The 15,515-nt window shown below is 42.3% G+C and overlaps 1 protein-coding gene across 6 annotated transcripts in view; it reads left to right on the top strand.

The window, feature by feature from the left end:
- The window catches only part of LOC145342846 (putative methyltransferase NSUN7), a 128,967-nt gene that overhangs the window by 47,490 nt on the left and 65,962 nt on the right, over positions 1 to 15,515 (top strand). For 5 of the 6 annotated variants that reach the window (XR_013886656.1, XM_080188366.1, XM_080188394.1 and 2 more), the window contains one exon: positions 12,292 to 12,425. Coding sequence is in view for 5 of the 6 variants with exons in the window: in XM_080188366.1 (XP_080044492.1) it covers positions 12,292 to 12,425 (134 nt within the window). In the remaining variant the exon portion in view is untranslated. Of the gene's footprint in view, positions 1 to 9,461; positions 9,508 to 12,291; positions 12,426 to 15,515 lie in introns of those variants that run through there. The other variant, XM_080188385.1, reaches the window with a different exon arrangement.

The following is a 15,515-nucleotide window of genomic DNA, read 5'->3' as shown; positions in this document are numbered from 1 at the left end:
ATAAATCCACCCCGGCTCTATCCCTGTAACCTAGCATATTTATCTTGCTAATCCCCCTGACTCTAAGGTGCAAATTAGCATAGCTGATCCACGTAATCTGCACATCTTTGGAATGTGGGAGGAAACTGGAACACCTGGAGGAAACCCACAGACATGAGAATGTGCAAACTCCACATGGACAGTGACTCAAAGCGAGAATTGAATCTGGATCCCTGGCAGTGCTAACTACTATGCTACTTTACCACCCAAAGCCTCCACATTTTGCTGGTATTGTAGTGACCAGAATTGAACACTATATTCCAAGTGCGGCCTAACTAAGGTTCTGTAAAACCACAACATGATTTGCCAATTTTTAAACTCAATGCCCCGGCCAATGAAGGAGCATCCAGGAGGGCTTCTTGAAACAGTATGTAGATGGTCCAACTAGGGAAGGGGTCATACTGGAGCTAGTATTGTGGAAATGAGCCGGCCAAGTGGTCGATATTTCATAAGGGGTGCTGTTCAAGAATAGTGACCACAATTCAGTAAGTTTTAAGGTACTGATGGATAAAAATAAGTGTAAACCTCAAGTTAAGATGCTAAATTGGGGGTAAGCTAATTACAACAATATTAGGCAGGAACTGAAGAATGTAGATTGAGGGCAGTTGTTTGAGGGCAAATCAACATTTGGCATGTGGGAGGCTTTCAAGGGAAAGTTGATAGGAATTCACGACCGGCACATTCCTGTAAGGATGAAGGATAAGTATGGCAAGTTTTGGGAACATTAGATAATCAGAATATTATGAGCCTAGTCAAAGAGAAAAAGGAAGCATTTGTCAAGGCTCTGAGGCTAAAAAGACATGAAGCAAGTGTGGAATACAAGGAAAGTAGAAAGAAACTTAGGCAAGGAGTAAGGAGGGCTAAAAGGGGTCATGAAAAATCATTGGTCAGCCGGATTAAGGAAAATCCCAAGTCTTTTTATACATATATAAAGAGCGAGAGGGTTGGCCCACTCAAGGACGGGAGGGAATCTATGCACGGAGCCAGAGAAAATGTGTGAGGTATTAAATGGGCAAAGGACTTAATGAATGATGAGTCTGGGCAAGAGTGTGTAGATAGTTTGAGTCATGTTGAGGTCAAAAAGGAGGTGGTATTGGGGTTCTTGAGAAACATTAAGGTAAACAAATCCCCAGGGCCTGATGGGATACGCCCAGAATACTGAGAGAGGCTAGGGAGGAAATTGCTGGGGCCTTCGGAGAAATCTTTGTATCCTCGCTATAGGAGAGGTCCCAGAGTATTGAAGAAAACCCAATGTTGTTCTTTTGTTTGAGAAGGGTAGCAAGAATAAGCCAGGTAAAGTCAGCCTTACGTTAGTGGTGGGGAAATTATTGGAGAGGATTCTTCGAGACAGGATTTGCTTCCAATTGGAAATAATTGGACGTATTAGCGAGAGTTAACATTGTTTTCTGAAGGGGAGGTCGTGCCTCACGAACTTGATTGAGTTTTTCGAGGAAGTGACGAAGTTGATTGATAAGGCAGGGCAGTGGATGTTGCCTATAGACTTCAGTAAGGCCTTTGATAAAGTCCCTCATGGCAGACTGGGGCAGAAGGTGAAGTTGCATGGAATCAGAGGTGAGCTGGCAAGGTGGATACAGAAGTGGCTTGATCATAGAAATCGGCCACTTTAAGACTTGAACAGCAGGTTAGGTGTAAAGATTCGCATTCTAATCAGTAATCTGTAAACTGTCTGTGCTTTATATGCTCTGTCTGAGGCCAGAACTCTCCATTCACCTGACGAAGGGACCAACCCCGAAAGCTTGTGAGTTTACTATCAAATAAATCGGTTGGACTTAAACCTGGTGTTGTCAGACTTTTTACTTTGATCATAGAAGACAGAGGGTAGCAGTGGAAGGGTGTGTTTCTGAATGGATGACTGTGTCAAGTGGCATTCCTCGGGGATCAGTGCTGGGACCTTTGCTGTTTGTAATGTATATAAATGACTTGGAGGAAAACGTAACTGGCTTGATTAGTAAGTTTGCGGAGGACACAAAGGGTGGTGGATTTGCGGATAGCGATGAGGAACAGCAGGATATAGATCAGTTGGAGACTTAGATGGAGAAATGGCAGATGGAGTTGGGAGGTAATGCATTTTGGAAGGTCTAATGCAGATGGTAAATATACAGTAAATGGCAGAATCCTTACTGATAGGCAGAGAGATCTGGGTGTACAGGTACACAGGTCACTGAATGTGGCAATGCAGGTGGAGAAGGTAGTTAAGAAGACATACAGCATGCTTGTCTTCATTGGCCGGGGCATTGAGTTTAAAAATTGGCAAGTCATGTTGCAGCTTTACAGAACCTTAGTTAGGCTGCACTTGGAATATAGTGTTCAATTCTGGTCGCCACACTACTAAAAGGATGTGGAGGCTTTGGAGATTTACCAGGATGTTGTCTGGTATGGAGGGCATTAGCTATGAGAAGAGGTTGGACAAATGTGGTTTGTTCTCACTGGAATGACGAAGTTTGAGGAGTGACCTAATAGAAGTCTCCAAGATTATAAGGGGCGTGGATAGTTGGAAGTTTTTTCCCAGGGTGGAAGAGTTAATTACTAGGGGTCATAGGTTTAAGGTGTGAGGGGCAAGGTTTAAAGGAGATATGCGAGGCAAGTTTTTTACACAGAGAGTGGTGGGTGCCTGGAACTCGCTGATGGGGGTGGTAGTGGAAGCAGATACGATAGTGAATTTTAAGGGGCATCTGGACAAATACATGAATAGGACGAGGGATAGAGGGACATAGTCCCTGGAGGGGTAGTGGGTTTTAATTCAGCTGGGCAGCATGGTTGGTGCATGCTTGGAGGGCCCTAGGGCCTGTTCCTGTGCTGTAATTTTCTTTGTTCAGAATTGGACACAAAATTCCAGTTAAAGCTGAACCAGTGTTTAATAAAGATTTGTTATAATTTTCTTGCTTTTGTACTCTATGCCCCTATTTTTAAAGTGCAATATCCCATGAACCTTATTAACTACTTTCTTAATTTGACTTGCCATCTTCAATGATTTATGCACATATATCCCAGTGTTCCACTGCTCCTGCTACCCTTTGGAATTGTACGCTTTATTTTATATTGTCTCTCCATGTTCTTCCTACTGAAATGAATTACTTCACACTACTATGTTGTAAAATTCATCTGCCAATTTTCCATCCATTCTACTCATCCTTTGTCAGACTTGTGAAGTTTATCACTATCCTCAGTTCAAAATACTTGCAGGTTTTATGTCTTCTGCAAATTTTGAAATTGTGCCCTGAACACCTAAATCTAGATTGCTAATACATGTCAAGAAAAGACCAATGCCTGGGGAAGCCCTCTGTATGCCTTTGTCCAGTTTTGAAAAACAGTTGTTCACTATTACTGTTTCCTGTCACTCAGCAACTTCATATACATGCTTCTGCTGTCTCATTTGTTACATAAGCTCTAACATTGTTAACAAGGCTGTTATGTGGCACTTTATCAGATCATTGATATATAATAGCCAGAGACTCAATTCCAACTTCTATGGAATGTAACTAGAAACAACCTTCCAACCAGAAAAACACCCATTGACCATTGCCCTTTGCTTCCTGCCACTGAGTTAACTTTGAATCCAACTTGCTACTTTCTCTTGGATTCCATTAGATTGTCTTTTTCTGGCCAGTCTTTCATGTGGGGCCTTGTTAAAATCCATATAGAATACATCAAATATGCTACACTCGTTGAATGTTTTGAGACAGTAACAGGAATAGTCACTCAAGTCAGTCAAATACAGCCCCCCTGCAACAAATCCAAACCGACTGTCCCATGTCTCACTGTTCCTCAGAATTTCTTTCAATGTTTTGCCTATCACTAAGGCTAGGCTGACTGACTTCCGATATTTGTTCCATCTCTTCCTCCATTAATGAACAGTTGTACAACATTATCAATACCCCAATCCTATGCACCATGCCTGCAGCCTGAGAGGATTGAAAAATTATGGTAGGAGCCTCCACTGTTTCTTCCCTTATTTCTTTTAGCAGCCTGAGATACATTTCATCCAGGCCTGGCAATTTAATCTTTTCAAAAATAGTGTATCCCTTAATGTTTCAAAGAATAAAGTAAATTACAACATAGGAACAGGCCCTTCGGCCCTCCAAGCCTGCACCGACTACACTGCCTGACTGAACTAAAACTCCCTACCCTTCCAGGCACCATATCCTTCTATTCCCGACCTATTCATGTATTTGTCAAGACGCCCCTTAAAAGTCACTACCGTACCCACTTCCACTGCCTCCCCCAGCAATGGGTTCCAGGCACCCACTACTCTCTGTGTAAACAATCCGCTTCATACGTCTCCTTTAAACCTTGCCCCTCGCACATTAAACCTATGCCCCCTAGTAATTGACTGTTCCACCCTGGGAAAAAGCTTCTGACTATCTGCTCTCTTCATGCCTCTCGTAATCCTGCAGACTTCGATCAGGTTGCACCCCCTCAACCACTGTCGTTCCAGTGAGAACAAACCAAGTTTCTCCAACCCCTCCTCATAGCTAATGCCCTCCATACCAGGCAACATCCTGGTAAAGTCCCTAGTCAAACCCCACTTGGAGTACTGTGCTCAGTTCTGGTTGCCTCATTACAGAAGGGATGTGGAAGCTATTGAAAGGATGCAGAGGAGAATTACAAGGATGTTGCCTGGATTGGGTGGCATGCATTATGAGGATAGGTTGAGGGAGCTTGGTCTTTTCTCCTATGAGAGGTGACCTCTCATTACAAGATTTTGAGAGGTATAGATCAGGTGGATTCTCGGAGGCTTTTCTCCAGGGCTGAAATGGTTGCTACGAGAGGACACAGATTTAAGGTGCTGGGGAGTAGTAGGTACAGGGGTAAGTTTTTCACTCAGAGGGTGAATGGAATCGGCTGCCGTCAGTGGTGGTGAAGGCAAATTCGATAGTGTCTTTTAAGAGAGTTCTGGATGAGTACATGGGACTTAATAGGATTGAGGGTTACAGGTAAGCCTAGTAGGTAGGGATATGATCGGCGCAATTGTGGGCCGAAGGGCCTGTTTGTGCTGTAGTTTTTCTGTGTTCTATGTTCTATATTTTAAGTCTTTTCTGTACCCTCTCCAAAGCCTCCACTTCCTTCTGGTAGTGTGGTGACCAGAATTGAACACTATATTCCAAGTCCGGCCTAACTAAGGTTCTATAAAGCTGCAACATGACTTGTCAATTTTTAAACTCGGTGCCGTTGCCGATGAAGGCAAGCGTGCCGTATGCCTTCTTGACTATCTTCACCACCTGCATTTCCAGTTTCAGTGACCTGTGTACCTTGTACATTGTCTGATCTTACAATTACTGAGCACAAGCTGAAGGGCTTGCGATAGAAAATTTACTTGAATACATCATTACAGGCACACCTTTAAGCAGTTTGTGCATCCTATTAGAGGTGTGTCTCTTCTGTTGAGAAAGTAACTCTGTGATCATATCATCCAGGGCTGTAATGATTGTAATTTGAATTGGACATTTGTGCCTTTTGCATATGTCTTGATGTGGCACTTATTCAACATTTTTGAAAGTGAAATGAGAAAGCACTTGAGATCAGATCAACTGCTTTATTTCACTCGTGGTAACCATTAGTGAATAACAGTTTGTTCATTACAACTTGTCCTTGTGTAATAATTCAAAATAATGCGTGGTGCTATTCTGCATTTCAGTGAGTTGACTTTCAGCTTCTACCTGCATGAACTTTGCAACTGAGTCTGGTAAAAGCTTTGCCTTATACTGTCCATTTAAAAATCTGTCATTCTGTATTTCAATCTCTGCTTTATCTTCCTGTGTCCATTACTGGAGAAAAAGGCTCATGCCAGACAGCTCCTGATCCAAGCCAGGTTAATAAGTTGCCAAATGTTTAGTATCTGAGCAAAGCTTTAAAATAGTTGTTACCAAATGATATTGACACAGAGCTAGTAGCCCACAGGCCAGGATTTAAAATCCAATTGTGGCAAAGTGTGCATTTGAATTAAATTAATTTGGTGTGAAAGTTTGCACCAAAATATTACCAAATATGTGGCCCGCAGCCACATCCGGATTGGAGTTTGGAGACCGCTGCACTGAAGGAATCTGCTACCAGCACCTACCTGCTCTGGTGTACATGTGTTGCTAGTGTTATATTATGTGGTCCCTCAGGCAATTAGATAGGAGCAGTAAATCTGGTCCTGTCAATGTCAGACACAAAATGAATTTAAAAATATTCCTTATCCCTGGTGCTATCCTGATAAATCTGAGTTGCCCTTTCTGTGGGACCATTATGTCCCTCTTATTGTCAAGAGCTGCAAATGATAGGGCTAAATTTTTCCCTGCTGGCTAGTTTGCAGCTAATAGATCCATGAAATTCCCCAGGTGGCCTTCTCATTACCTTCTCACCTGTCCATAATTTTACATGGTACAGGCAAGGTTTAGGGAAGTCCACCCTGTGTATTGGCCACTTGAGTGGTTTTTCCTGCGGGCCCCAATTTTGAAGTGGATGGGAGGAGTTCAGGGGCAGGTGGGAGTCAGCAAGCCACCTTGCTTTGGCCTTGGGTGAGAAGAGGGGTCATCTCCTTCAAGAGCCCCTTTTACACACTGGTGCTCTCACCCACAAGGTCTGCTATCTTTAGGTGCTCCCTGTCCTTTGGGCATTGGGTAATGCCAAGGGCCAGGGCCTGAAGGGAAGTCAGCATGTGGGGAGCTGCGCACTCTGCAGTTGGGGGTCACAGCAATGGCAGGGGTTGAACGGGAGTGGCAATCGGCTGGGGGGGTGGGGTACAATCAGAGGGGAGGTTGGGGAGGCATTATCCAGGGTAGTGGTGCATTGGGAAATCAGGTGCCTGAGCATTGGTGCCCTCCACCAGGCAACTTCTGGTGTGAATAGACTCTGTCTGTTCCCCCTGCTGGCGAGAATCATGCTTTGCCTCATTTCTTTCTCCAAGTGGTATAAGATGGCATCTGACAGCTCACCCAAAAAATGGGTGCAATTCTCTCCCATTTTCATGCTTATGCGGCAGTTAGAATCTTTTTAGTAAGATCACCCCCAATGTATTTTCATGGTATTATACTTAGTTTTATAATGTTCCTGTGAAGCACCTTGGCACTGTTTACTTTGTTAAATGCACAATATATATACGAGTTGCTAGTGTTGACACTGAGGTTATAATTCAGGTTCAAGACTACCTTTCAGCAATCCTACTAGTTCTACTAGATTTTCAAAAATTATTTAATGGGATCTAAGTATCATTGGCAAGGCCAGTTTTTATTGTCCATTCCTAATTACCCATAAGGAGGTGGTGGGAACCACTGCAGTCATCTGGTGTACGATTTATCAGCATTGTACTGAAAGTTTTCCATCAGACATGTCAAAATAGACATTGTCCGTCTATTATGATCCACACAAAAAAGGCTTTGTGGAGAGAAATCAGAACAAGTTTGGACATGTTTGTTGTAGGTGCAGCAGAATATTAAAGTTAAATAAGCAGAACAGTTACAGATTCTTTCATACATGAGTTAACGTCACCATGAGTACCTATTGAAAGGAATTATCAGAATTGTGATGCTTGTTTTTGAAGTCTATCGTATTTATTAATGATTTACTGAAATAAAATTAATGTAGGTATATTGCTGGATAAGTTTGGGCCCTTTACTATTTGCACTTAACCTGAGTTTTACTGAATAGCTGGTGTGTAGTGTTAATACGTGCACTGACCTGGTAAAAATAAAATCTGTTTGATTATTTTCATGAGGTATGGGTGTCTCACAGGCAAGATCAGAATTTGTTAGATATCCCTAATTGCCCTTGAACTGGATGGCAGATTTCATCCCTATAGGCCGTTAGTGAACCAGATGGATGTCCGACAATCAAAAGTGGAACCCTGGTAACTTCCCACCGATGTCCTGGCACTGACCACCGGGCTTACAAAGTATTCAAATCGAGTTCCCCTTGTTACATGGCGGGACCCCCCTGATGTCACCGGCAAGGGGTGGGGACAATAGAGCAGAGAAATCCTGCTGACGTAATAGCTGTTTTGAGACTCCCCCGTGATTCTCTGCCACTCCTGCCTGCCTGAAATGGAGATGGAAAATCCTCTCTTTAGCACTCATCCACCTAAAAGTTAAAAGGCATTACTGCTCTATAATTATCAATTCTTTTTCCACTTTTTTACTGTAGTTTCTAAGTTAACAAATACAATAGATCACCTTCTGGAAATTTATTGTATTCAGAGGGTAACTGCTGGTATCAATCCAAATGGCTTTGCAAAGGACACATATTTGTATGTTCATATTAAACTTGAAACACCCAACGATCTAATTTGGCACCATTGGTTAGCACTGCTGTCTCACACCGCGGACCCGGGTTCAATTCCAACTTGGGTTACTGTCTGTGTGGAGTCTGCACGTTCCCTCCATGCCTATGTGGGTTTCCTCCGGGTGCTCCGGTTTCCTCCCACAGTGCTGGTGAGGTGCATTATCCATGCTAAATTCTCCCTCAGTGTACCCAAACAGGTACCGGAGTGTGGCAGCTGGAGGATTTTCATAGTAGCTTCATTGTAGTATTAATGTAAGCCTACTTGTGACAAATAAACTTACCTTTACTTTTCTATCTACTTCACCACTTAGTTTAATGCTCTGTGCTGAATCTTAAAGTGAAACTGGTATTAATTCCACAGATACTATGCTAAAAATTGAGAGCACAAAATATGACATTTTGTCACTTAAATATTCTTTACAGGCACAGGTCAATTTCTGAAACAAGGGAAAACCTAAGCTCATCAACCTTTAACATAATGAAATGTCTCAAGATGCTTTACAGAGGAATTACACAACAAAACGCAACACTGAGCCAAATAAGAAAATACTAGAGCAGATGACCAAACAGATAGGTTTTGAGGAGTCCTGTCCATAAAAAAAAGGACAAATCCGATCTCCTCAATTACAGCCCCATCAGTCTGTTCTCAATCACTAGCAAAGTGATAGAAATAATTATCTACAATGCTGTCAAGCAGCAATTTTTCTGCAACTTGCTCATTGTTGTTCAGTTTGGGTTCTACTGGGGCCTTTCAGCCTTGGTCCAGACATGGGCAAAAGAGCTGAATTCCAGAAATGAAACATAGAAAATAGGGGGAGGAGGAGGCCATGTGGACCTTCAAGGCTGTTCTGCCATTTATTATGATCAAGGCTGACCATTCATCTCAATAGCCTGATCCCACCTTCCCCCCATATCCTTTAATCCCCTTTGCCCCAAGAGGTGGGAGTGGCTGTCTTTGACATCAAATGAGGCATCCAGAGGCTTTAGCAATGGGAATCAGAGGGAAGTCCCTCTCTGAGCCTTATCTAGCACAAAAATAATTGTGGTTGCTGGAGGCCAGTCATCTCAACTCCAGAATATTATTGCAGGGTAGGCCCAACCATCTTCTACTGCTTCACCGTTGGTTTTCCTTCCAGCACAAAGTCAGAAGTGGGCATGTTCACTGATGGCCTTGCAGATATTTGTCAGGTAATTGACGCGTCTGGCGAAAGTATCAGAGATCTTATCCTATTCATTTTTGGTCTGTCAACTGGGAAGTCCTCAATATGTCTCTGACAGAAGGATCTGGAGGCAAAAGAATTTGAGGGTGACGGTTGGTTTGGACCACAGGTGAACCTAGGTTAAGTCCACTGGGATGGAAGACCTTGGAAAACTGCAACCATTTGATGGAATTACCTGTCTTGTGAAGGATTGTTTTTCCAACATGTGATGGAAAATCAAACACTGCCTGTACACTCTATGTCCTGAGTAGCTTCGATGTTAGCTTCACCATCTGTTGTCTCCCACTTTCAACAGCAGACTGCTGTTTCCTGCGAACCATATTGCTTCTTATCTGAGTTCCAATGTAAGGCAGCTGAGATGTCATACACCCTTCCCATCTCAGTCTTAACCGAGACTGTGTTCCCTGGTTCTAGAATCACCAGCCAGAAGAAACATCCTTTCTACCTCTACCCTGTAATGCCATGTAAGAATATTGGAAGTTTCAATGAAATCATCTCATTCTTCACAAATCTAGAGAATACGGCCCCAGTTTCCTCAGTCTCTCCTTATAAGACATTCCTGTCTTCCCAGGGATTAGTCTGGTGAACCTCTATTGCACTCTTTCAAAGTGTATATAAATGATTTGGAAGAGTAGGTGGTGTGATCAGCAAATTTGCTGATGACACCAAGATGGCTGGATTGGCGGGCAGTGAGGAGCAGTGTCTGGCAATACAACGGGACATTGTTAGGCTGGTTGATTGGGCAGATACGTGGCAAATGGAGTTTAATCCAGATAAATGTGAGGTGGTGCATTTTGGCCGGAATAATGTAGGGGGAAGTTATATGATAAAGGGTAAGCCTGTAAGGAGTATAGAGTCGCAGCGAGACCTGGGGGTGCAAGTGCACAAGTCTTTGAAGGTGGCAGTGCAAGTGGAGAGTGTGGTGAAGAAAGCCTATGGTATGTTAGCCTTTATAGGAAGGGGTATAGAATATAAGAGCTGGAGTCTAATGTTGCAGTTGTACAGAACGTTGGTTAGGCCGCATTTGGAGTACTGCGTCCAGTTCTGGTCGCCTTACTACCAGAAGGACGTGGAGACTCTGGAGAGAGTGCAGAGGAGGTTTATCAGGATGTTGCCTGGTATGGAAGGACTGGGGTATGAGGAAAGATTGAAGAAATTGGGGCTCTTTTCCCTTGAAAGATGGTGACTGAGGGGGGATCTAATAGATGTATATAAGATTATGAAGGGTATAGATAAAGTAAACAGAGGTAAGCTATTTCCTATAATAGAGTCACGTAGGACAAGGAGCCATGGACTTAAGGTGAGGGGGGAGAGGTACAACACAGATATTAGAGGGAGGTTTTTCACACAGAGGGTAGTGGGGGTATGGAATGCTCTGCCAAGTAAGGTGGTGGAAGCAAACACACGAGCCCTTTAAGAGTAACTTAGACAGGCACATGACTGATTTGGAGATGGGTGGATATAGGAGAACCTGTAATTAAGGGTCATTAGCATTGGGGTGTCCCTAAAAATGTAAATGGGTATAGTATGATAATAATGTTTTTTCTCTTTTCATTCACAGGTTTTAAGTCGGTCCACCTCGTGTCCAACGAGGGGCATACACGCGATGGGTCGTACTGGGGCTGCTCTTGGTTGTTCGAGATTGGCCTAGTGCTTCATGTCGTTAGTGTGTGCCTAAACTGGACAAGATACTGGGCAAGACGACAGCTCAGTGACTATTGCTGATTGCTGTGCAGACACATGGATTTGGGCCGGTGTCTGTGGGAGTTTGCACATTCTCCCCGTGCTTGCGTGGGTTTTCTCCGGGTGCTCCAGTCTCCTCCCACACCCCAAAGATGTGCTGTTAGGCTGATTGGCAGGAATAAATTGTCCCTAAATCAGTTTTCCCTCAATCTGGATGGCCATAAAACATTAGATAGGGGTCATGGGTAGGGAGGTGGTGTTGAGATGGCAGTGTGGGCTCGTTGGGCCGAAGGGCCTGTTTCCCAGGCTGATTTTGTTCTTTGACAAGTACATCCTTCCTTAGATAGGGAACCCTGAAACTGTACACAAATCTGGTCTAGTCCAAATGTGACACCAGGCCCATAGTACAATATATAGGGAACACAGGACTTAGGAGCAGTTGTGGATCTTTTGGTCCTCCATTCAATAAGGTCAGCTCCTCTTTCTTGTCTGCCACCGCCCCATAAATCTTGACTTCCTTGTCGAGTAGAAATCTGCTAATTCTCCCTTGAATAAATTCAATGACCCAGTCTCCATTGCTCTCTGGGAAGAGAATTTCCTCTGAGAGAAACAATTTCTTTTCATTTTCCTCTTATTAAACTGTGTCCCCAGCTCTTGTCTCCCCCATGAGTGGAAACGTCCTCCAAGATCTATCCTAATTTGGTTGACTTTTAACTGCCCTCTGAAATGGCCGAGTAAGTCATTCCATTCAACGATTTAGTATGGATAACAAATGCTGGCCTTGCCAGCGACAATCAAAACCCACGGAAATCTGTAACTGACTTTGTAAGCAAATATCAACGATAACCCAAACTGGGAAACATGTTAACTGAAGCTGCTGGTTACCAATGAACTTCCTAGAAAGGGATACAGAGAATCATTCGGTTGTCTCAAAAATGGCAATTAAAAAATATATAATCCTATTCATGCTGAATCTCATAAGCTGGAAAACATTTTACTACTTAAACTAGCTTTCTGCTTATCCTGATATGTTATCATGTTTTACATTTATTTTCTTATTTTCTTCCAGTCCATTGATTCAACAAGTCTCGTGGTTATTATGTTGTATGATTACCAAGATCGTAAATTCCAACCACGAAGCATCTCCGAAGCAGAGCAAGATGTAATACCAGAAGTTAGAAAAGTAGAAAAGAGCCTTTCAAAGTATGTACAGTGAAACTAGCTAAAACATTTAACATAATTGGTAATCGTTTTAAAAATTATATTTCCAATTTGTAACAGGAGAATGTAGCTATTTGGGTAAGGAGTACTGATGTTGAAAATCCCAGTCTTTTTTTGTTGTTGTATAAATGAAATATTTTAACATAATATTTATCGGAGGACCCCGTAAACTGTACTGAAACTATAAGTTCCCTTCAGTGATATGGCTGTTGCCGGAGCTGAGGGGGTTGAGCTTTGAGGAGAGGCTGAATAAACTAGGCTTGTACTCGTTAGAGTTTAGAAGAATGAGGGGAGATCTCATTGAGACGTATAAGATGATGAATGGGATGGATAGGATAGAGGTGGAGAGACTCTTGCCGCTCAGAAAGGACAGTAGGACTAGGGGGCACAACCTCAAGATAAAGGGGGGGCGGTTTAGAACGAAGTTGAGGAGGAACTTCTTCACTCAAAGGGTGGTGAATCTCTGGAATTCTCTGCCCGTTGAAGTGGTGGAGGCTGCCTCACTAAGTATTGTTAAGACGTGGGTTGATGGGTTTTTGATAGGCAAGGGGATTAAGGGTTATGGGGAGAGGGCGGGAAAGTGGAACTGAGCCATGACAGATCAGCCATGATCTTATTGAATGGCGGGGCAGGCTCGAAGGGCTAGATGGCCTACTCCTGCTCCTATTTCTTATGTTCTTATGATATGCATGCACTGTGGTCACATAGTTAAAGAAAGTTGAGGCTAATGGAATCTGTCTGGATATTCTTTTAACCCCGTTAAATTTTGACTAAACTTCTGTCTACGTGTTGCAATGCATGAAATCTGTGCCCCAAGAAAATACTCAGCTTGATAGGTCATTGTTTTGATGTTTACTCAGAGTTATGGGCAATGTGCTGAGATGGACTTGAGCCTTTGTTAAACACAAAATATACAATGGTCATCCACAGGTGAGAATTTACCAACCATGTGGTTACATTCTCCATTTAAAATATTCATAGTTATTTTTTATATAATAAAATAATTATCTTGCTCGTTGCACTGATAATGTCTTTAAGGGATTTGGGATAAAGCTAACATGTGGAAGAATGTAATAAAATACATCATTCACTTTTCATATTGATCAAAAAATATTGGTTTGTTGAAGACAAGAATATTCATCTCTTGATTTCAACCGCATTTTTATGAAAAGCATTAGTTGAATTTCATGTCAATTACAATGCAACCTCTTTGAAGTTAAAGATACATACTATTTCATACTGTGGGAACAAGTTATAATTGGATTCAGTTAAATCCAGCAGACTGCTTGTCTTCATACAATCATACAAAATAACATTAATACCTGTTTCACCGCACCAGTGAGTCAGTCCTAGATAAATTAAACCATCCCCTTTTCAGTATTTTCCTGATCAACTGTATATGTTTTACTGATTTTCGACATAAAAACGTATGAAATAGGAGCAGAGGGAGACCATTCAGCCCTTTGAGCTGGCTATGCCATTCAACAAGAAGTGATTTTTGATCCCCTAGAGAGAGAGAATGGGGAGCTTGATGAATTTACCCTTTCGGTTTCAGATCTGCGTACCACTTTGGTCACTACCTTCCTGAGCCAGCACGAAGTTGCGGTTTGCTTCCAGTCCCTTTCTCCCAATTAGGCTTGTGCACATGATACCCAGCTATAATGTCCTCCTCCTCCACCCACCACCTCTCCTGTACCTCAATCTTCCTTTCATGTCATGGAAAGCTCTCAACTGAATGGGATGTGTTCGTTCCCCTTATGATTTTTTAAAAATTAATTCATAGGATATGGGTTCTGCTGGCTAGGCCAGCATTTATTATCGATCCCTAACATCTTCCTCACAACAGACATCAAGCTAGCTGGCCTATAGTTTCTGTCTCCCTTACTTCTTGAACAGAGGGGTTACATTTGCTATTTTCTAATCAGATGAAACATTTCTCGAGTCTCGGGAACTTTGGAAAATTAACACCTATGCATCTACTACTTCATTGGCCACATCTTTTAAGACTCTAGGATGAAGTCCATAGGGACCCTGAGACTTGTCAGTTCAGCTTCCTTAGTTATTGTAATTTCACCAAGTCCCTCTCTTCCTTCCACTTCATGATTTAGAGCAATTACTAGAATGTTTTTTGTATCCTCTATAGTGAAGACAGAAGCAAAGTATTTGTTAAATTCATGAAGCTCTCCATTCTGTCTCTAGAGGACGAAGAATCACTTGTTGAATGGCTCAAGGGGCCAAATGGTCTCCTTCTGCTCCTATTTCATACGTTTGTATGTCGAAAATCAGTATATCCTTTCCAAGATGTGATGCCCAGAACCGAACTCAGTACTCCAGATGTGATCTAGTCAGGACTACGTATAGCTGTAGCAAGATTTTCCTTTATATTGTAGGTTTCTGGTTAATTAGGCTAACATTCCATGAGCCTCCTTGATTCTTTTTATATTTGATTACTACACTTCAGTGATTGAGCCTGTAAAGCTCTAACCTCCACTGTTCCTAGCTTTTCACCATTTAACTAATGCTCATCTATTATTTTTTGATGAAATGGATAATCCATCTGCCCACTCGCTTAGTCTGAAAAGTTCTGATAGTGAGACAACTGCCCTAAAATATTTCATCAACATGCCTGACATTAACACTATTTTTCCAAACACTGCAACTTTTCCTTTTAAACTTATGAAACTTACTTTGCTTTAAAAAAATTAATCTCTTCCAAATCCTTTCTGTGGGAAAAATGATCAAAAATCCCAAAATCTTACTTCCGCTTCCAACTTGCAGCTTGCAAGAATTTTCATCTTAAAACTTGGATTTAAATAGTGCCTTCAGCATTTAAAAGAAGATGGTGAGCCAGGAATGGCAGGGTTAGCTTGGATAAAGTGCTGAGATTTGAACTGATTATTAGAAGAGGAGAGAGGGAGGGGTTAAAAAAAGATGATGAACCTGAGTGTTTAAGGAGAGAATTTCAAAGAGTAGGACTCAGGTAGAGGAAGAAAGTTGTGTCACCAATGGTATGTGAAGGATGGGAAATACACCAAAAGCTGGAGCTAATTAAAAAGGAGTAAGGGTGAAAAT

Source organism: Carcharhinus amblyrhynchos, chromosome 1 (genome assembly GCF_965287045.1).
Source record: "Carcharhinus amblyrhynchos chromosome 1, sCarAmb.v2.hapA, whole genome shotgun sequence".
NCBI lineage: Eukaryota > Metazoa > Chordata > Chondrichthyes > Carcharhiniformes > Carcharhinidae > Carcharhinus > Carcharhinus amblyrhynchos.
This window is presented reverse-complemented; position numbering and strand designations above follow the sequence as displayed.